The 24,681-nt window shown below is 31.4% G+C and overlaps 1 protein-coding gene across 3 annotated transcripts in view; it reads left to right on the top strand.

Moving 5' to 3' along the window:
• The window catches only part of LOC145241359 (MAM and LDL-receptor class A domain-containing protein 2-like), a 201,350-nt gene that overhangs the window by 11,013 nt on the left and 165,656 nt on the right, over window positions 1-24,681 (top strand). For all 3 annotated transcript variants that reach the window (XM_080104232.1, XM_080104233.1, XM_080104234.1), the window contains 3 exons: window positions 2,869-2,983; window positions 3,865-4,009; window positions 18,002-18,171. In XM_080104232.1, the coding sequence (XP_079960358.1) occupies window positions 2,872-2,983; window positions 3,865-4,009; window positions 18,002-18,171 (427 nt within the window). In that variant the 5' untranslated portion in view covers window positions 2,869-2,871. The remainder of the gene's footprint in view (window positions 1-2,868; window positions 2,984-3,864; window positions 4,010-18,001; window positions 18,172-24,681) is intronic.

The raw sequence follows: 24,681 nt of genomic DNA, 5'->3' as shown, positions 1-24,681 counted from the left end.
CTCAATGGGGAATTATGTTACAGTCAGAAGAGTACTGGGAGGGAGAAAAAGAAATAAATTGCCAACTTGGAATTAGGAGCACTTAAAAATAGGGTGACAAAACACCCCATAGGACTAAAGCAGAGTTAAAATAAAAATTTCATAAATCTATATTATAAGAGCCATGTTTTGTTAGAAATTTTCTTAAGTTAGTAATTTCTAAAATTTTTCGTGTTTATAGAAAAGAACAATCTTTTGTAGGAAAACAACCTTCCGTTTTTTGGACCAGGGCAATTAAAAAGCAACAAGTTATTGCATTAAAAAACAAATTGTATTCAATTATAATTACAAATACAATAAAAGGTAATACTTATGTCAGTTTGAAGTTTGATAGTTTCCAAAATATTTGTCCTGGAGAACGTTCTTTTTTGTTGGAGAAAATTACCTAACAGAGGCGAGCAGAAGTGTTTTCCTCCCTTTTAGTAAATAATGTGTGATTATTTTATTTCTGAATTATGCATCATGTCTATTGCTTTATTCTGATTATGAATTTACTTTTATCTCTAATTTATTTTTATTTATTTTTTATTTTATTTTTGTACTTTTTATTTTTTTTTTTATTTTATTTTATTTATTTTATTTTTTTTTATTTATTTTTTATTTTATGTTATTTATTTACTAGCATGGGTGCCCGGCGTTTCCCGGGTGTTTGGAGGTGTATGCTGAGCAAGAAAAAAAAAACTGTCAATTTTTTAAACTGACTCCTATTATGACCCTTAATATTTATTGTTTTGGGCTCAAATCAAGTTATTAAGTTAGATCCATGTCCAAGGAACCTATATCTAAAATTTCAAGTGTTTAGACCCCAAATTGTCGGAGTTTGGTAGAGTTCTCAAAGGTCAAATCGTTGAACTTTGACCCCTTAACAGCCAAATTTCTGGCCGAAAACCAATCACATAGATTTTCCAAAATCTCAGTACCCTGTATATCAAATTTGAAGTCTGTAGACTAAAAATTGACAGAGTTATTGCGTAGGGAAATGTACCCAGACACACAGGCAGACAGACAGGCAGACAGACAGAGACACAGACACGTTCACTTTTATAGATATACTAGCATTTAATCCCGGCGTTGCTCGGTTGTTTGGAGATGTATGCTGAGCAAAAAAAAAAAAAAAAAAAAAAAGGGGCAATTTTTTTAACTTTGACCCATATTATGACCCCTTCACATTTATTGTTTTGGACTCAAATCAAGTTATTAAGTTAGGTCCATGTCCAAGAAACCTATATCTAAAATTTCAAGTGTTTAGACCTAAAATTGTCGGAGTTTGGTAGAGTTCTCAAAGGTCAAATCGTTGAACTTTGACCCCTTAACAGCCAAATTTCTGGCCAAAAACCGATCAGATCGATATTCCTAAATCTCAGTACCCCGTATATCAAATTTCGAGTCTGTAGACTGAAAATTGACAGAGTTATTGCGTAGGGAAATGTCCACAGACAGACAGACACGTTCACTTTTGTAGCTATATATAGATTTTATTTATTTTTTATTTCATTTATTTTTTATTTTATTTATTTTTTAATTTATTTATTTTTTTATTTTTTAATTAATTTATTTTTTTATTTTTATTTATTGTGTCTTTTACTAATTATGACACTGTCATTAACATGATAGACAGTTATTATTATGTGCTAGGTACGGGCAACAATGGGAGATAATAGTTTTGAAAGCCGATTTATCATAATTTTTTTCTAGGTTTTCGACTACTTTTTGATTGTATTTAAAAGATTAAGGACTAAACTTAATTTCCAAAAGGAAAAAAAAGATATTTATGTACGTGAAAAAAAGTTATAATGAAAAATGCTTTTACGACGACATTCGGAAGCTGATTAATTCAGCTAAATTTTGAAGTTTAAATAAATTCATTGTAAAAATCTTTTGAAAGATAAATATTAGTTTTCTGGATCTATTTCAAAGATAATTAGTAAAGTTCTAAGATATTGAATTAAATAAAAATATAAACACCCTGTTTGTACAAAAAGTAGCTTAATTAGTCCCCAAAGGCGAGAGATTCTTACTTCGCAGAATCACAGCAAACGAAAAATCGTCCAAGTGTGGATTTTACGGAAGCCCAAAATGCCAGAAAGTTAAAAGGCTGTCTGAAAATGAGGTCAGGTAGTTAAAGGGAGTTGGAGTGATGGTTTCCTTTTTCTCAGCTTTGCATCGGTACATACATATTGTGAACGTTTGTATAATTTTTAACATTTTTAATTTAATTATTTTTCTATTTCCCTGCTTTTAGATTAAATTTTTATTCTTATTTTCCAAGATTATATAAAAAGTATTTTACGCTGGGAGTTACACGTTCATTCAAGCAAGGAAAATATTAGAATCTTACATATAAAAATCATGTGAAACACGTAATCTAAAGAAAATATTAAATAAACAATGCTAGTTCGAGAAATTAATTTTTCCTCGAGTTATATCTAATTCATTAATGTAGACTTTAGGGGCTTTTTTTTGTTTTTGTTCCTGAAAAAATTAATATTTCTTTTTTATTGTTACAATTTACGATGCTTTATTTTCATAAAAAAAGCAAAAATAAATTCATTCACTTTTTTTTTTTACTACTGAAAACCATAATTTTAGTAAAGATGTTTTTTTATTTAAACAAAATGATAAATTTCCACTCAAATTTAAAAAAGGATTCATTATATTCCGTGCTCATAATTTGATAACCACTGAAAATTTCATTAAAAGTTGATAATTTTCTGATTTTTGGTGAATTTTTAAGTAAAGGGAGGGGTCAAAATGTTTACACATTTTGAGCATCGGCATTCCTTTTGCTTATATTCACATTTGATTCTATTTTTTTCTTTTTTTTTTTAGGAAATGATGGCTATCGATGTGATTGGTTTGAGGCTGACATACGTCGGCTTGATTTGGAGATGTTTGATTTTTGTAATCATTCATTGTGAAGAAATATCTGCGATGTTTGTTTCAGGTTTGCCTTTTTACTTCAATTTATCTGTCAGTTATAAAATTGTAAGTTTTGTTTTTGTATATCTTCAAATCACTTGGAGTAAAACGATTCATTTAGACATTATAATATTTAAATTAAAAATAAATGTGAAAACTAAATGACAAAATAAGAGAAGTAATTCTATTCAAGGGGGGTAACTTTGGTTCCTACAACAGTAATTACCAAATTTACACGTTTATATACGACTAGCGAGGGGTACCCGGCGTTTCCCGGGTGTTTGGAGGTGTGTGTGTGGGGGGGGTAAAAAAAGTAAGTATGAGGATCGAACCCGGATCGTTGAGGTAAAGTTGTAAATTAAGGTGTGAAAAAAAAAAAAAAAAAAAAAAAAAACGTGCGACGGTGCCCCACCGCGAGATGCTAACGGAAATACGTTTGAATTTATTGAATTACTTGGATTTAGCAGGTGCCCGTTTTAATGAGTTGATGAGGTCAGATTTGACTGCGGGATAGTATTCATTTACTGCTGAACGCTTTTTTCCCCTCCCCCAAGATGTTATAGGAAAAAGACTAACCCACATGCGGTGAGCGACAAATATTGAATATTTATCTTCCCGAAATCGAGCAAATTAAATAGACAGGCGAGCTTTGTTGTTAACTGTGAGATAATACGATTTATATGTGATATAAAAAGTTTTTAAAAGTTGTGAAGCAAGCGACCGCTTCTCTGAAAAAAGCCTTTTGTTGACATACAGAAAAAGCGAACACACACACATACATACATACATACATACATACATACATATATACATACATACATTTTCGCTTTTATATATATATATAGATATTAACAACTATGTTCAATATTTCATTTTGATTTAGATTTTTAAATTTTTTTATTTTAGCGGATAATCAAGTACGATTAGTTGATGGGGCAAGTTATGCTTCCGGAAGAGTGGAGGTATTTTATCACGGAAAATGGGGAACCGTATGTGATGATGTGTGGAATACCAATGCTTCAATGGTTATCTGTAGACAATTAGGTTTCAAGTAAGTAATTTGAAATGAACGGATATTGTTTTTGTAAAAATCTGTTTTGTTGTATACGTATGTATGTTGTTTCTGAGTTGTATGTTTCTTATTCTGTCGAAATTTTACAAAATAAAAATTAGGCACACGGCCACTCAAAAATTGGGAAGTGGGGTCTATGGTCATCCTCGTCACTGTACTTTGGTTGATCTATGCTAAGCCTAACTAGAGTTCTCATTCACCATAATGCCGCAAGCACACCAGGGGGTGTCCTAATTAAGATTCCCGAATCAAATAGGTTTTATTTTTATAAATAAATAAATAATTTAATGAATATATATATATATATATATATATATATATATATATATATATATATATATATATATATATATATTATAAGTAAAATTAAAATTTTATAAAAGAAGTCGTTTGTTAATATAACAAACAACTTCGTTTTTTTATTGCATTTTCACCCCAAACTAGGCACAATGAACTCTAACAAACCGTAACCCTCACCCTGACCCAGTAACAATTTAATGAATCAATTAAGAAGTCTTTCATTTCCTTCTAATTACTCAATCCCAAAACAGAGAACGCAAAAAAATAATATATTAAGTGTCTCCCATAAACATTTGCTGTTTTGTCGTCCATAATAAATATTTTCAGTTTTTAAAGCATATGCTTATGTGTAATCTAAGTAAATAAAGGTAAATGTCTGTTTTTATGTCCAGTTAAAACTTAAAAAATTCACAGCAAACACTCACAAAGTTTGTATTTTTATAATCGGTGTAACTCTGGATGTATAATATTTAAAATAATAATAATAATTCTGATTTCGCTTATGAACGTCTCTCTGGAAAGGGATGGGATTCATTTCCAGAGGATTTCTCTTAATCCAGGCTTCAAACCAGGAGCTTCAAAGATCAAGGATTTTCCTAAGGATGTTGGTGGTACCTATAATTGCAGAGGTTTAAAGGCCGCCTAAAACATCGGGGATTTGTAGTTTTTTCACCTCTTCAAACCATTTTCCAGCACACTTCACCCCAACCCTCTTACACACCTCCCTATATATACGGAGTCCCATGCGATCGTGTCTTTTGCGGTACTCTCTCTGGGCCAGTCCACTACACCTTGCTATATCCTGGAAGAACCTTCCATGCATTTTCTTCCTAGCCAGTTCCTCTGCCCTTTCTCTATCCATACGTTTCACATAATCAGCCTTGGTCTCACATACCTCCACTTCATTGGCCACAACCTTAAGCATCCACTCCCCACTTCTAACCACATGCTCCTTCAACAACATCTCCTCGGTTCTAACACAATCTTTTACACTTTTCAATCCTCTCCCATCATTTTTCCTCTTTTGATACAGCCTTGCTACGCTACTTCGAATGTGAAATATACCAAACATTGCTGAAATTTTTCTTGTTTTGATATCCATGGCATGCAAATCCTTGTCAGACCATTCTAAAATTCCCGCACTGTATCTCAAAACACTGACTGCCCATGCATTTACTGCTTTCATTAGATTTCCTCCATACAGTTTCGACTTTGCAATTAGTTTCACTCTTCTAAGATACTCCTTCCTGACTTTTTCTTTCATTTCTCTGTTCATGATGCCTACACCCTCCAGCACTCCTAAATACTTATATTCTGTATCTTTTATTTCTTTCATGATTTCTCCATTTGGAAGCACTATTCCATTCGAATGAAACTTTAATTCTCTTTTCATCACCAACACCGCACATTTACTAATCCCAAACTCCATCCCAATGTCTTCTGAGTATGTCCCCACAAGTTCTACCAGTCTCTCCATTTCCTTTTCATTTCTACCGAATATTTTCAAATCATCCATAAACAGTAGATGGTTGAGGCGTCTGTCACCAGATCCAAAGTTATACCCCAGTTTTTTTCTCTTCAAGAGGATGCTCAGTGGCATCATTATCATTACAAAAAGAAGTGGCGATAACGAATCTCCTTGAAATATCCCACGTTTAATGCCAACCTGCCCCATCTCCTCTCTATTTGCTGTTAGCACCGTTTTCCATTGAGCCATATTTGTCTCCAAAAGCCCTACCACATTCTCAACAACCTTCATCATCAATAGTGTTTCACGTATCCATGAATGAGGAACCATGTCATAAGCCTTTCTGTAATCGATCCATGCTACGCTCAGATTTCTCTTCTTTGCATCCTGCATTATTGCTTTATTAATTAGTAGTTGCTCTTTAGTACCTCTCGAGCCTTTCCGGCACCCCTTTTGTTCGTCAGGAAAAACACCATTACTCTCTAGATGTTCATAAATTTTCTCTACAAATATTCTAGTCAACAGTTTCCACATCAATGGCAGACATGTAATTAGTCTATAATTATGATATAATAATAATAATAATAATAATAATAATAATAATAATAATATAATAATAATAATAATAATAATAATAATAATAATAATAATAATCGTATTTTTTTTAAAAATAATAAACATTTACTAGACATTTTCTTTTTTACATTAAGTAACCTTTTTTCTATTTATGTATAATTGGCATTTTTGGGACAGTAATAGAACTTTTGAAAGAGAAAATATCAGAACGTATGAATTTTAAAAACATCATAATCAAACCATTCATAGCTCGATTAAAATCGATATTTCATCAGTTTTTAAACACCAAATTTTAAGCGACACAACCAGCCCTTTTTTCATTACTTTTAAAAACCATAAAAAATAAAATTTCTCTTCCTCTGATGTAAACATCATTAACTGACACGCAGTTTATAACGCAATTTTAGATTGAGAGACAATAACAACATTTAAACGTAATTTTAATAATGCTGGGTGCAACGATAAAATTTTTGCCCTAAAGAAAACAATACTACAGCTTTATTTTAAAACTTTTAGTGAAAAATCAATTCAGGTAACTTGATTATGTAGTAGAGTTGATATCTATTCAATGTAGTGGCATTCAGCCTCAATCACCGCCTTTATACGGGTCAGGAACTAGGAGCATGCCTTTTCCACAAGCGCCGGTGGATGACGGCGATCAGGCTGGATTTGGTGTTGTGGGAGGTCATGTTGGTGGTGCTCTCGACATATGACTAAACGAAGTAGTCCAATGGGTTCAGATCCGGGGAGGAGGGGAGCCAATAAGAGAAGGATACAAAGTCGTAGCACTCCTTCTGAAGCCAAGTCTGACTCAGACTGGAGTGCTACGACCCAGCGCCGAGTACTGCTGACACACCCAGGGTTTGCCAGCAGCCATCTGATTGCACCAGGAGATCACCACACACTTCAGCACATCCAGGTACACTTTGGTGTTGACATTCAAGCTGACTTCGAAGATGTGGGGTGTCATGATGTGACCCTCACTTGAAACCACATCTAAGGCCATAACTGTGGCCGAAAAGTTTGTTTTCATCGACCTGGGTACAATCCTGTTATTCATGTCAATTCAGCGATGCATTTTGAGGATGCTGGCAATTGTCCTGTTTTCATAATTTGGATCAGTAGAGAGCATGAGTTGTACAGTGACGCATCTCTGATCTCGCTCGTTGAACATTGTGTCACTTTCAGATATGATAGAAGGTCCCTGTCGCTCTTGGAATTTGTACGTAACTGACCAACTAGTAGATGGTCTACAATGAAAACGGAAAACCGGTTTTCATCAAACGGAAGTGGAATCGTGTTGTCTTTTCTAGGGCGACAATTTTATCGTCCCATCCTTTATGTACATCCACTAGATGTAAAAATAATTATATTGCATCGACTTTCTGTGAATACAGCATAATCACGTTGATTATGTACTTTCAATTGTATGGCATAATCACGTTGATTATGTACTTTCAATTGTATGGCATAATCACGTTGATTATGTACTTTCAATTGCATGGCATAATCACATTGTATTATGTACTTTCAATTGTATGGCATAATCACGTTGATTATGTACATTCAATTGTATGGCATAATCACGTTGATTATGTACATTCAATTGCATGGCATAATCACATTGTATTATGTACTTTCAATTGTATGGCATAATCACGTTGATTATGTACATTCAATTGCATGGCATAATCACATTGTATTATGTACCTTCAATTGCATGGCATAATCACGTTAATTATGTAGTTTCAATTGTATGGCCTAATCACGTTGATTATGTACTTTCAATTGTATGGCATAATCACGTTGATTATGTACTTTCAATTGTATGGCATAATCACATTGTATTATGTACTTTCAATTGTATGGCATAATCACGTTGATTATGTACATTCAATTGTATGGCATAATCACGTTAATTATGTACTTTCAATTGTATGGCATAATCACGTTAATTATGTACTTTCAATAGTATGGCATAATCACGTTTATTATGTACTTTCAACTGTGCGGCATAATCACATTGATTATGTACTTTCAATTTTATGGCATAATCACGTTAATTATGTACTTGCAATTGTATGGCATAATCACTTTGATTATGTACTTTCAATTGTATGGCATAATCACGTTGATCATGTACTTTCAATTGTATGGCATAATCACGTTAATTATGTACTTTCAATTTTACGGCATAATCACGTTGATTATGTACTTTCAATTTTATGGCATAATCACGTTAATTATGTACTTTACATTGTATGGCATAATCACGTTAATTATGTACTTTCAATTGTATGGCATAATCACGTTAATTATGTACTTTCAATTGTATGGCATAATCACATTGATTATGTACTTTCAATTGTATGGCATAATCACGTTGATTATGTACTTTCAATTGTATGGCATAATCACGTTAATTATGTACTTTCAATTGTATGGCATAATAACGTTAATTATGTACTTTCAATAGTATGGCATAATCACGTTTATTATGTACTTTAAACTGTGCGGCAAAATCACATTGATTATGTACTTTCAATTGTACGGCATAATCACGTTGATTATGTACTTTCATTTGTATGGCATAATCACGTTGATTATGTACTTTCAATTGTATGGCATAATCACGTTGATTATGTACATTCAATTTTATGGCATAATCACGTAAATTATGTACTTTCAATTGTATGGCATAATCACGTTAATTATGTACTTTCAATTGTATGGCATAATCACGTTGATTATGTACTTTCAATTTTATCGCATAATCACGTTAATTATGTACTTTCAATTGTATGGCATAATCACGTTGATTATGTACTTTCAACTGTATGGCATAATCACGTTGATTATGTACTTTCAATTGTATGGCATAATCACGTTGATTATGTACTTTCAATTGTATGGCATAATCACGTTGATTATGTACTTTCAATTTTATGGCATAATCACGTTAATTATGTACTTTCAATTGTATGGCATAATCAAGTTAATTATGTACTTTCAACTGTATGGCATAATCACGTTGATTATGTACTTTCAATTGTATGGCATAATCACGTTGATTATGTAGTTTCAATTGTATGGCCTAATCACATTGATTATGTACTTTCAATTTTATGGCATAATCACATTGTAGTATGTACTTTCAATTGTATGGCATAATCACGTTGATTATATACATTCAATTTTATGGCATAATCACGTTGATTATGTCCTTTAAACTTTATGGCATAATAACGTTAATAATGTACTTTCAATTATATGGCATAATCACGTTAATTATGTACTTTCAATTGTATTGCATAATCCCGTTGATTATGTACTTTCAATTTTATGGCATAATCACATTAATTATGTACTTTCAATTGTATGGAATAATCACGTTGATTATGTACTTTCAATTGTATGGCATAATCACGTTGTATTATGTGCTTTCAATTGTATGGCATAATCACGTTAATTATGTACTTTCAATTGTATGGCATAATCACGTTAATTATGTACTTTCAATTGTATGGCATAATCACGTTGATTATGTACATTCAATTGTATGGCATAATCACGTTGATTATGTACATTCAATTGCATGGCATAATCACATTGTATTATGTACTTTCAATTGTATGGCATAATCACGTTGATTATGTACATTCAATTGCATGGCATAATCACATTGTATTATGTACTTTCAATTGCATGGCATAATCACGTTGATTATGTAGTTTCAATTGTATGGCCTAATCACGTTGATTATGTACTTTCAATTGTATGGCATAATCACGTTGATTATGTACTTTCAATTGTATGGCATAATCACATTGTATTATGTACTTTCAATTGTATGGCATAATCACGTTGATTATGTACTTTCAATTGTATGGCATAATCACGTTAATAATGTACTTTCAATTGTATGGCATAATCACGTTAATTATGTACTTTCAATAGTATGGCATAATCACGTTTATTAAGTACTTTCAACTGTGCGGCATAATCACATTGATTATGTACTTTCAATTTTATGGCATAATCACGTTAATTATGTACTTGCAATTGTATGGCATAATCACGTTGATTATGTACTTTCAATTGTATTGCATAATCACGTTGATCATGTACTTTCAATTGTATGGCATAACGACGTTAATTATGTACTTTCAATTGTATGGCATAATCACGTTAATTATGTACTTTCAATTTTACGGCATAATCACGTTGATTATGTACTTTCAATTTTATGGCATAATCACGTTAATTATGTACTTTCAATTGTATGGCATAATCACGTTAATTATGTACTTTCAATTGTATGGCATAATCACATTGATTATGTACTTTCAATTGTATGGCATAATCACGTTGATTATGTACTTTCAATTGTATGGCATAATCAGGTTAATTATGTACTTTCAATTGTATGGCATAATCACGTTAATTATGTACTTTCAATAGTATGGCATAATCACGTTTATTATGTACTTTCAACTGTGCGGCATAATCACATTGATTATGTACTTTCAATTGTACGGCATAATCACGTTGATTATGTACTTTCATTTGTATGGCATAATCACGTTGATTATGTACTTTCAATTGTATGGCATAATCACGTTGATTATGTACATTCAATTTTATGGCATAATCACGTAAATTATGTACTTTCAATTGTATGGCATAATCACGTTAATTATGTACTTTCAATTGTATGGCATAATCACGTTGATTATGTACTTTCAATTTTATCGCATAATCACGTTAATTATGTACTTTCAATTGTATGGCATAATCACGTTAATTTTGTACTTTCAACTGTATGGCATAATCACGTTGATTATGTACTTTCAATTGTATGGCATAATCACGTTGATCATGTACTTTCAATTGTATGGCATAATCACGTTGATTATGTACTTTCAATTTTATGGCATAATCACGTTAATTATGTACTTTCAATTGTATGGCATAATCAAGTTAATTATGTACTTTCAACTGTATGGCATAATCACGTTGTATTATGTACTTTCAATTGTATGGCCTAATCACATTGATTATGTACTTTCAATTTTATGGCATAATCACATTGTATTATGTACTTTCAATTGTATGGCATAATCACGTTGATTATATACATTCAATTTTATGGCATAATCACGTTGATTATGTCCTTTAAATTTTATGGCATAATAACGTTAATAATGTACTTTCAATTATATGGCATAATCACGTTAATTATGTACTTTCAATTGTATTGCATAATCCCGATGATTATGTACTTTCAATTTTATGGCATAATCACATTAATTATGTACTTTCAATTGTATGGAATAATCACGTTGATTATGTACTTTCAATTGTATGGCATAATCACGTTGTATTATGTGCTTTCAATTGTATGGCATAATCACGTTAATTATGTACTTTAAATTGTATGGCATAATCACGTTAATTATGTACTTTCAATTGTATGGCATAATCACGTTAATTATGTACTTTCAATTGTATGGCATAATCACGTTGATTATGTACTTTCAATTGTATGGCATAATTACGTTAATTATGTACTTTCAATTGTATGGCATAATCACGTTAATTATGTACTTTCAATAGTATGGCATAATCACGTTTATTATGTACTTTTAACTGTGCGGCATAATCACATTGATTATGTACTTTCAATTGTACGGCATAATCACGTTGATTATGTACTTTCATTTGTATGGCATAATCACGTTAATTATGTACTTTCAATTGTATGTCATAATCACGTTGATTATGTACTTTCAATTTTATGGCAAAATCACGTTAATTATGTACTTTCAATTGTATGGAATAATCACGTTAATTATGTACTTTCAATTGTACGGTATAATCACGTTGATTATGTACTTTCAATTGTATGGCATAATCACGTTTATTATGTACTTTCAATTGTATGGCATAATCACGTTAATTATGTACTTTCAATTGTATGGCATAATCACGTTGATTATGTACTTTCAATTGTATGGCATAATCACGTTGATTATGTACTTTCAATTGTATGGCATAATCACGTTAATTATGTACTTTCAATTGTATTGCATAATCACGTTGATTATGTATTTTCAATTGTATGGCATAATCACGTCAATTATGTACTTTCAATTGTATGGCATAATCACGTTTATTATGTACTTTCAATTGTATGGCATAATCACGTTTATTATGTACTTTCAATTGTATGGCATAATCACGTTGATTATGTACTTTCAATTGTATGGCATAATCACGTTGTATTATGTACTTTCAATTGTATGGCATAATCACGTTAATTATGTACTTTCAATTGTATGGCATAATCACGTTGATTATGTACTTTCAATTGTATGGCTAAATCACGTTGATTATGTACTTTCAATTGTATGGCATAATCACGTTAATTATGTACTTTCAATTGTATGGCATAATCACGTTAATTATGTACTTTCAATTGTATGGCATAATTACGTTAATTATGTACTTTCAATAGTATGGCATAATCACGTTTATTATGTACTTTCAACTGTGCGGCATAATCACATTGATTATGTACTCTCAATTGTACGGCATAATCACGTTGATTATGTACTTTCAATTGTATGGAATAATCACGTTGATTATGTACTTTAAATTATATGGAATAATCACGTTGATTATGTACTTTCAATTGCATTGCATAATCACATTGATTATGTACTTTCAATTGTACGGCATGATCACGTTGATTATGTACTTTCAATTTTATGGAATAATCACGTTGATTATGTACTTTCAATTGTATGGAATAATCACGTTGATTATGTACTTTCAATTGTATGGCATAATAACGTTGTATTATGTACTTTCAATTGTATAGCATAATAACGTTGATTATGTACGTTCAACTGTATGGCAAAATCACGTTTATTATGTACTTTCAATTTTAAAGCATAATCACGTTGATTATGTACTTTCAATTGTATGGCATAATCACGTTGTATTATGTACTTTCAATTGTATGGCATAATCACGTTGATTATGTACATTCAATTGTATGGAATAATCACGTTGTATTATGTACTTTCAATTGTATGGCATTATCACGTTGATTATGTACTTTCAATTGTATGGCATAATTACGTTGTATTATGTACTTTCGATTGTATGGCATAATCACGTTGATTATGTACTTTCAATTTTATGGCATAATCACGTTGTATTATGTACTTTCAATTGTATGGCATAATCACGTTGATTATGTACTTTCAATTGTATGGCATAATCACGTTGATTATGTACATTCAATTGTATGGCATAATCACGTTGTATTATGTACTTTCAATTGTATGGCATAATTACGTTGATTATGTACTTTCAATTGTATGGCATAATCACGTTGTATTATGTACTTTCAATTGTATAGCATATTCACGTTGATTATGTACGTTCAACTGTATGGAATAATCACGTTGATTATGTACTTTCGATTGTACAGCATAATCACGTTGATTATGTACTTTCAATTGTATGGCATAATCACGTTGTATTATGTACTGTCAATTGTATGGCATAATCACGTTGATTATGTACTTTTAATTGTGTGGCATAATCACGTTGATTATGTACTTTCAATTGTACGGCATGATCACGTTGATTATGTACTTTCAATTTTATGGAATAAACTCGTTGATTATGTACTTTTAATTGTATGTCATAATCACGTTGATTATGTATTTTCAATTGTATGGCATAATCACGTTGTATTATGTACTTTCGATTGTATGGCATAATCACGTTGATTATGTACTTTCAATTATATGGCATAATCACGTTAATTATGTGCTTTCAATTGTATGGAATAATCACGTTGATTATGTACTTTCAATTGTATGGCATAATCACGTTGTATTATGTACTTTCAATTGTATAGCATAATCACGTTGATTATTATATGTTCAACTGTATGGCAAAATCACGTTGATTATGTACTTTCAATTGTACAGTATCATCACGTTGATTATGTACTTTCAATTGTATGGCATAATCACGTTGTATTATGTACTTTCAATTGTATGGAATAATCACGTTGATTATGTACATTCAATTGTATGGCATAATCACCTTGATTATGTACTTTCAATTTTATGGCATAATCACGTTGATTTTGTACTTTCAACTGTATGGAATAATCACGTTGATTATGTACTTTCAACTGTATGGGATTATCACGTTGATTATGTACTTTCAATTGAACGACATAATCACGTTGATTATGTACTTTCAATTGTATGGAATAATCACGTTGATTATGTACTTTCAATTGTATTGCATAATCACGTTGATTATGTACTTTCAACTGTGTGGAATAATCACGTTGATTATGTACTTTCAACTGTATTGAATAATCACGTTGAATCTTTACTTTTAACTGTACGGCATAATCACGTTGATTATGTACTTTCAATTGTATGGAATAATCACGTTGATCATGTACTTTCAACTGTATGCAATAATCACGTTGAATCTTTACTTTCAAGTGTACGGCATAATCACGTTGATTATGTACTTTCAATTGTATGGCATAATCACGTTGTATTATGTACTTTCAATTGTATAGCATAATCACGTTGATTATTATATGTTCAACTGTATGGCAAAATCACGTTGATTATGTACTTTCAATTGTACAGTATCATCACGTTGATTATGTACTTTCAATTGTATGGCATAATCACGTTGTATTATGTACTTTCAATTGTATGGAATAATCACGTTGATTATGTACATTCAATTGTATGGCATAATCACCTTGATTATGTACTTTCAATTTTATGGCATAATCACGTTGATTTTGTACTTTCAACTGTATGGAATAATCACGTTGATTATGTACTTTCAACTGTATGGGATTATCACGTTGATTATGTACTTTCAATTGAACGACATAATCACGTTGATTATGTACTTTCAATTGTATGGAATAATCACGTTGATTATGGACTTTCAATTGTATTGCATAATCACGTTGATTATGTACTTTCAACTGTGTGGAATAATCACGTTGATTATGTACTTTCAACTGTATTGAATAATCACGTTGAATCTTTACTTTTAACTGTACGGCATAATCACGTTGATTATGTACTTTCAATTGTATGGAATAATCACGTTGATCATGTACTTTCAACTGTATGCAATAATCACGTTGAATCTTTACTTTCAAGTGTACGGCATAATCACGTTGATTATGTACTTTCAATTGTATGGAATGATCACGTTGATTATGTACTTTCAATTGTATGACATAATCACGTTGATTATGTACTCTCAATTGTATGGCATAATCAGGTTAATTATGTACTTTCAACTGTATGGAATAATCACATTGATTATGTACTTTCATTTGTATGGCATATTCACGTTGATTATGTACTTTCAATTGTATGGCCTAATCACGTTGATTATGTACTTTCAATTATATGGCATAATCACGTTGATTATGTACTTTCAGTTATATGGCATAATCACGTTGATTATGTACTTTCAATTGTATTGCATAATCACGTTGATTATGTACTTTCAATTGTATGGCATAATCACGTTGATTATGTACTTTCAATTGTATGGAATAATCACGTTGATTATGTACTTTCAATTGTATGACATAATCACGTTGATTATGTACTCTCAATTGTATGGCATAATCAGGTTAATTATGTACTTTCAACTGTATGGAATAATCACATTGATTATGTACTTTCATTTGTATGGCATATTCACGTTGATTATGTACTTTCAATTGTATGGCCTAATCACGTTGATTGTGTACTTTCAATTATATGGCATAATCACGTTGATTATGTACTTTCAATTATATGGCATAATCACGTTGATTATGTACTTTCAATTATATTGCATAATCACGTTGATTATGTACTTTCAATTGTATGACATAATCACGTTGATTATGTACTTTCAATTGTATGGCATAATCACGTTGTATTATGTACTTTCAATTGTATAGCATAATCACGTTGATTATGTACGTTCAACTGTATGGCATAATCACGTTGATTATGTACTTTCAATTGTATGGCATAATCACGTTGTATTATGTACTTTCAATTGTATGGAATAATCACGTTGATTATGTACATTCAATTGTCTGGCATAATCACGTTGTATTATGTACTTTCAATTGTACGGCATAATCACGTTGTATTATGTACATTCAATTGTATGGCATAATCACGTTGTATTATGTACATTCAATTGTATGGCATAATCACGTTGTATTATGTACTTTCAATTGTATGGCATAATCACGTTGTATTATGTACATTCAATTGTATGGCATAATCACGTTTTATTATGTACTTTCAATTGTATGGCATAATCACGTTGTATTATGTACATTCAATTGTATGGCATAATCACGTTGTATTATGTACTTTCAATTGTATTGCATAATCACGTTGATTATGTACTTTCAATTGTATGGCATAATCACGTTGTATTATGTACATTCAATTGTATGGCATAATCACGTTGTATTATGTACTTTCAATTGTATTGCATAATCACGTTGATTATGTACTTTCAATTGTATGGCATAATCACGTTGTATTATGTACTTTCAATTGTATGGCATAATCACATTGACACACCGGTTCTCATTAGATCATCGAAGTTAAGCAACATTGAACCCGGCTAGTACTGGATCCGTGACTAATTTGGGAATTCCAGGAACTGTATTTAGGAGACGTCAACACCTCCCTGCAAAACCCATATAGAGTTAGTACCGTTTCCATTTTTTCTTCAGTATGTAATTGTTTCTGCAAGGTTAAAATTAGGTAATGGACACTAATGCGATTAAAATATAGAAATCTTCTACACCCAATTTTTTTTGGGGGGGCGGTCCACTTGATAGAGGAAACAACGACAGGACATTTGAAATCAATGCAATACAAAATTAAAAATGTCCAGTTTTCGTATAAAATCTTATCAGAAAATACATTTTTGGATAAAAAAATATAACATAACATCGAAAATGTTAAAGATAAAATTACCTCTACCTATATATAAAAAGAGCAGTTTGCCTTTGTCTGTGTATTCGTGTGTGCCCGTGCGAGCGAGCGAGAGGGAGAGAAAGAAAGAAAGGGAGAGAGAACGAGAGAAAGTTCCTTATGGGCTCCAAAACGGCAGAGTTGAGTATATTTTTATGAAATTTCACAAAAATATGCTTTATGTGTTTGTTAGTTAGGACTTCTCTCTGGTCCACAAAGAATCTACTCTTGATTTTATCCTCCGAGCCATTCTACATGTGCGGTGATAATTTTTTTAAATGCACTTATGATGTTAGTTTATATAAAAATGTTATCTTTGGGCAAAAAATGACTGTTACATCTTTAATAGAATTTGTCGATTATTGATTTTCGATAATTATTGGGGATATTTCAGACCGGAATCCATCTTAGAACACTCCCAGGCACATAAATAATAAATTATCAATCCTCATCTAAAAATAAAAAAAATCAGAAAAATAATTGCCATAGTTATGTTATTATTTTACGTTCAAGCACAAAAACTCTGCAATATATACTTTTTTCTTTTCCACACAGAGGAGGCTATTTGTCAGAAATATCGTACCCTGGAGAAGGGGACATTTGGATTGACGATATCTTCTGCCTTGGTAATGAGACTTCGATATTTCGCTGTCGCTTTAAATATTTAGGAAGAAGCAATTGCGAGCACAAAGAAGACATCAGTATTCAATGTAATTATAAATTCGGTAAGTAGAATATAGGTTTGGTTTAGTTCTTTTGTTTTACGGCATATCAATCCTTTTCGAGTGATTTAATACCAAATCCAGTAATTTTGAAAAAAAAAAATTGTTTTTTTTAAATATTTAAAGTGCTTCATATCTTAAAATATTTATGAAGTTTAGTTTGACGGTTTTACGACATATCAATAATTTGCGGGTCATCTAATTCTGAAACCAGTAATTTGGGAAACGGCTGAGTTGAGTTGATTTTTATGAAATTTCACAGAAATATGTTTTATGTGTCTCTTAGTTAGGACTTCTATTTGATCATGTTCTTATAAAACCTACTCTTGATTTTATAGTCGGAGCCATTCTGCATGTGTGGTAATAATTTTTAAAGTGTATTTATGATGTTAGTCCATATAAAAATGTTATCTTTGGTAAAAAAAATAAAAATAAAAATGACTGTTACTTCTTTACTGGAATTTTTCGATTATTGATTTTCGATAATTATTGGGGGTATTCCAGACCAAAACCTACCCGAGAACACTCCCAATATGTAATGCTTCAAGTTGTTTATATCTTCAAATATTTATTCATTGTCTTTGGTTTGGTTGTTTTGTTTTACAGCATATCAAACATTTTGGGGGGAATATTTATACTTCAAGTTTCTTATATCTTAAAATATTTATTCCTGATTTTTGCTTTGGTTATTTCATAGAGGAAAATTGTTGTTTTTGTTTTTGACGTTGCAGAACATGATTAAGTTTTGCGTTAAAAAAAGAAACAGAAACAATAACATCAATGGAATTTTAGGTCAAGAATAAAAAGTCGGAAGTTTCTCTAACAAATATAATTACATTGAATGAATAGACTTCGTGGCTTAGTGGGGGATGCCCTTTTCTCTACCCTGCAACCTCTCTCCCACAGAAGAGACGTTGTGAGCCTATCCTTGTTTTATCGTTATTTCCATGGCAGGTGCTCGTCTGAACTCCAATCTCTGGTCCCCCCTCGCCAATCTTTCACGAAAAACACCCGTCTAGCTGAATCCACTGTGAGAAATTTCCCCCACTCTATATCTGTGCCTAAATCAAAACGCGGATTCCATGAACAAAGCTTCTTTCTTAGAACTGCACGCCTGTGGAACTCTGTTCCGTCTGCTTGCTTCCCACCGGACTACAACCTGGATGTCTTCAAGTCCAATGTTAACAAATTCCTAATGAACCGCCCCCTTAAATAAACACTTCATCAAATCTCCACACTAACGTAATGTACTTGCAATAACCCTTATCCCTGAGTGGCTTCCGGGCCTTGATAAGTGGTGATCACTGTGTAAAAAAAAAAAAAAAAAAACACACCTAAAGCTTAAAAGGATACATTTTCTTCTCCTCCGTCGTACTATATAGATTATTTGGGGAAGAAATTTCTATTTTATTTTAAATAAAAATTCAGATTTTGTGCTTTTATTTTTCTCACATACGTAATTACAATACGTAATTATAAAATGTCTAATAAACTCTATTCTGAACAATTTGTAATTTACAGAGTGGTCGAAAAAAATCTATTCAGAACTATAAGTAGTCACAGTGGTTTCTAATAGAACATACTAAAACAATACGTAATTATGGAGTTGTCGCATAAGCTATATCTAGACCAATACGTGATTATAGAATTGCGAAAAAAAAATCCTATGCAGAAAAAAATATCGGGATTTTCTCAGCTATAGACGGTACCAAAAATAATGTGACGTCGACAAGAAGGAATAAACACAAGTGAAGTTGTTATCAGAAAACTTGTATTAATAGGAAAGAGAAGAAAGAATGTTTCTTTGCAAAAGCAGTCGCTTTGCGGAACTTATCTATTGTTCGTCCTTTTAACGTTGTTTGTTTTCTGTGGAGTTTGGCCGAGTTGAGGTTAAAAAAAAAAAAAGAAAAAAAAGTGAAGCCTTGAATTCTTTGGTACTGCGATTGCTGTTGAAACTTCTCCCACGTGTCCGGTATGAATGGCGGAGAAGATTGAAAAACACGTGTTGTCTTCTAGGCTTCAACTAGCAAAAGAGGATGAGAATTCGAAATAATCGCTCTCGGGGGGGGGGGATTGTAGGAATCTAAAACTAAAACGGAAAGACTGTGATTGGTTGTTTTTCATCCAATCACAGGGCACCCCGTTAGCGACTCCTTAATAATTCCAATAAAATACGTACTGATAGAGTAGTCTAGTAAATTCTATTTAGAACCATCAGTAAGTTCAAAGTTGTCTAATAAACTCTTTACCAGATCAATTAAAGTGTATTCAGAACAATACGTAATTTTAAGTTTGTCTTTGAAACGCTATTCAAAACAATACGTCATTATAGAGCTGTGGAGTAAACTCTATCCAAGACAATACGTAATTCAACTGTGGTCGAATAAACCTTATTCAGAACAATAGGTAATTGAAAAGTTGTTTAATAAACTCTATTATGATCGATACTTTTTTTTTAAATAGTTGTCTAATATACTCTATTCAGAAAAATACGTAAGTATAGAGTTCGGTAGTTGAATCTATTTAGAAAAATACATAATTACAATATTGTTCAATAAACTCTAATCACAACAAATCCATAAGTCTATAGTTGTCTAATAAACACTATTTATGACGAAACGTAGTTATAGATTTGTCTAGTAAACTCTATTGTGAACAATACGTAATTACAATATTTACCAATCAACTCTTATTTAGAACAATACGTAATGACAAAGTTGTCTAATAAACTATATTCAGAACTATAAGTTATTACAGAGATTTCTAATGAACTCTATTCAGAACAACAAATAATTACAGATTTCCATAGTAAAAACTAGTAAGATCATTACGTAATGACACAGTTGTCTTATAATAATAATAGTTGTGTAATATTAGAGAGGTCTAATAAACTCTATTGTGAACAACACTCCATAACAAAGTTGTCACAAAAAGTCTATTAAAAGATTACGTAATTACAACATTCCCGAATAAACACTAATAATAAGAATACGTAGTTCAAAGAGATGTCTAATAAACTCTATTGAAAACTATGCGTGATTTCAGAGTTGTCTAGTAAACAATATTCAGAACAATACGTAATTATAGATTATTAAGTAAATTACGTAATCATAAATTCGTCTAATACACTCTATTCAATAGCACGTAATTATTAAATTGTCTAAAAAAAAACTCCATTCAAAACAATACGTAATAACAAAATTGCCTAATTAATTCTATTCAGACAATACGCTATTATAGAGTTGTCTACCGCTCCAGTAGATATCTTACTGCTGATGCAATTCTCTATCTATATAAAAGCCAAGTACGTCCAAGGATGGAGTAATGCTGCCACATCTGGGCTGGAGCTGCTAAAAACAGCCTATCCTGCCTTGACAGAGTACAAAATAGACTTCGTAGCCTAGTGGGGGATGCCCTTTTCTCTTCCCTGCAACCTCTCTCCCACAGAAGAGACCTTGCGAGCCTGTCGTTGTTTTATCGTTATTTCAAGGAAGTGCTCCTCTGAGCTCCAATCATTGGTCCCCCCTCGCTAATCGTTCACGAAAAACACCCGTCTAACTGAAACCACTGTGAATAATTTTCCCCACTCTTTATCTGTGCCTAAATCAAAACGTAGATTCCATGACCAAAGCTTCTTTCTTAGAAGTGCACGCCTGTGGAACTCTATTCCATCTGCCTGTTCCCCACCTGACTACAACTTGGATGTCTTCAAGTCCAACATAAACAAATTCCTGATAAACCACCCCATTAAGTAAGACACTTTATCAGATCTCCATTACTAGTAATTACTACGATATTATCCCATTGATTACTGTACGCGCAATAACCCTTATCCCCGAGTGGCTTCCGGGCCTTGATAAGTGGTGACTTCCTTATAAAAAAAAAAGAATATTCAGAGCAATACGTAATTATAAATGTGTCTCATAAATTCTGTTATGAAAATACGTAATAATAGAATAGATTAGTCAAATAAATTCTATTAAGAGCAATAGGTAATTAGAGATATCTGATAACTTCTTTTTCTGAGCAATACGAAATTATAGCGATGTCTAATAAACTCTAGTAAAAAATACGTAACTACGGAATTGTCGGAAAAGTCTATTAAGAACAATAATAAATCACAGTGGTTTCTTAAAAAAATACTAAAGCAATACATAATTATAGAATTGCCGAAAACATTTATTTAGAAGAATACGTAATTGTAGGTTTGTCGAATAAACGCTATTACGAACAATACGTAATTATAGAGTTATCGATTAAACTCTATTCAGAACAATAATAACTAAAAAGTTATCTAATAAACTCTACTAAGAACAATTCGTAATTATAGAGTTGTCGGATAAACACTATTTAGTATAATACGCAATCATAAATTTGTCTAATCAACTCTATTCAAGTCAACACATAGTTTTAGATTTGTTTTGTAAACGTAATACGTAATTAAAAATTATCTAATAAACAATATTCAGAACTATACGTAATTATAGATTTGTCTAACAAACTCTATTAAGACAATACGTGATAATAGAAATGTCTAATAAACTTTATTCAGAACAATACGTGATAATAGAGATGTCTAATAAACTTTATTCAGAACAATACCTCATTATAGAGATGTCTAATAAACTTTATTCAGAACAATACCTCATTATAGAGATGTCTAATATACTGCATTCAGAACAATACCTCATTATAGAGATGTCTGATAAACTTTATTCAGAACAATACCTCATTATAGACTGCATTCAGAACAATACCTCATTATAGATATCTGATAAACTTTATTCAGAACAATACCTCATTATAGAGATGTCTGATAAACTTTATTCAGAACAATACCTCATTATAGAGATGTCTAATAAACTGCATTCAGAACAATACCTCATTATAGAGATGTATAATAAACTTTACCTAGAACAATACGAAATTATAAATTATTTTATGCAAAACAATACATAAGGCCCGTGACGCAGTGAATAGAGACGTTGAATCTTTACGGTTCCAGGTGAGCATTGTCTGAAGATAGCGGGTTCAATCCTATCCAAAGCTGGCCAGAGGCATAGTTAGCCAAAATGTGGTGAGACGACAACAACTTTGAAATGCAGTAATTGCTGAGGATACAGTTAGGAGATTCGGCGTTCCTATCCTGCCGCGGTTAACCACTTGACGAAGGCCAGAGGAATAGTTGGTCGAAACGTCGTGAAACAACTACTAGAAAATAAGGATACTTGTCTGCAATAAATAAATGGATGGATAATACAAATTACTTATCTCAATAAGAAATCCAATTAATTAAATGTAATTATAGAGTTGTCTAATAAACTTCATTCAGAACAATACGTAATTAACGAGTTGTCTAGTTAAGTCAATCTAAAAGAATACGAGATTACAAAATTATCTAATATTCAGAACAATTACTAGGACTATGACAAGAGAATATTCTTTTCATTATTTTTACTCTCGAGTATATATCAGTTAATATCTTATATGTTTTAGATAGAATGTTGTGGTTCTCGATGGATTAACTATGTCTAACTGTGTCGGGTATATACTCGAGAGTCCAAACAACGATACAAATATTCTCTTTTATAGTCCTAGTAATTACAAAGTTATTTAATAAACTTTATTCAGAAAAATATGTAATTACTGAGTTATCTTATGAACTCAACTCTAAACCATACATAATTTAGAGTTGTTTAAACACATTAAGACAACTGCCTATCACACTTATGCAAATGGGATGGTAGAAAGATTTCACAGGCAATTAAAAGCTTCCTTGGCTATGTATTTAAACAATGCGAACTGGGCTGACAATTTACCATTAATTCTCCTGGCGATAAGAAACACGGTGAAAGAAGATTTACAGAGACTACATGCAGAGGTAGGTTTTGGATCAGCTTTGACCCCATCTGGACAATATTTCAATCCAAAGACAGACATTTCACCTACAACATCGTTTGTAACGGGATTGAAATATAAAGTGTCTTTTCTCAACTTGACATCAACCAGGAAAGCAAATAAATAAACTTTAAACGAAGTAGTCTAGTAAAATTTATTCAGAACAATACGTAATTACATAGTTATTTAATAAACTCTATTAAGAAAAGTACGTAAATACTGAGTTGTCTTATGAACTCAATTCAGAACAATACGTAATTTAGAGTTGTTTAAATGTACTCATTTAAGCAAAATACGTAACAATACAGTTGTCTTGTAAATTCTATTCATAACAGTACGTATATATATATATATATATATATATATATATATATATATATATATATATATATATATATATATATATATATACAATTGTTTGTAAATTCTTTTCAGAACAATACTTAAGTATAGAGTTGTCTAATTAACTCTATTCGGAACAATACGAAATTACAATGTTGTCTAATAAACTTGGTCGATGTACTCCGTTATGCCAACTGAATACGCCTCAACATTTTCTAAAAAAAAAATGAAGACTTGTAAAGATTTTTGGGTATGCTGAAAATGAATATCGCA

The sequence above is a fragment of the Euprymna scolopes genome, chromosome 20, assembly GCF_053919585.1.
Source record: "Euprymna scolopes isolate OS-2025 chromosome 20, ASM5391958v1, whole genome shotgun sequence".
Taxonomy (NCBI): domain Eukaryota; kingdom Metazoa; phylum Mollusca; class Cephalopoda; order Sepiida; family Sepiolidae; genus Euprymna; species Euprymna scolopes.
Note: the sequence above shows the minus strand (reverse complement) of the source record. Positions and strands in the feature narration are given on the sequence as shown.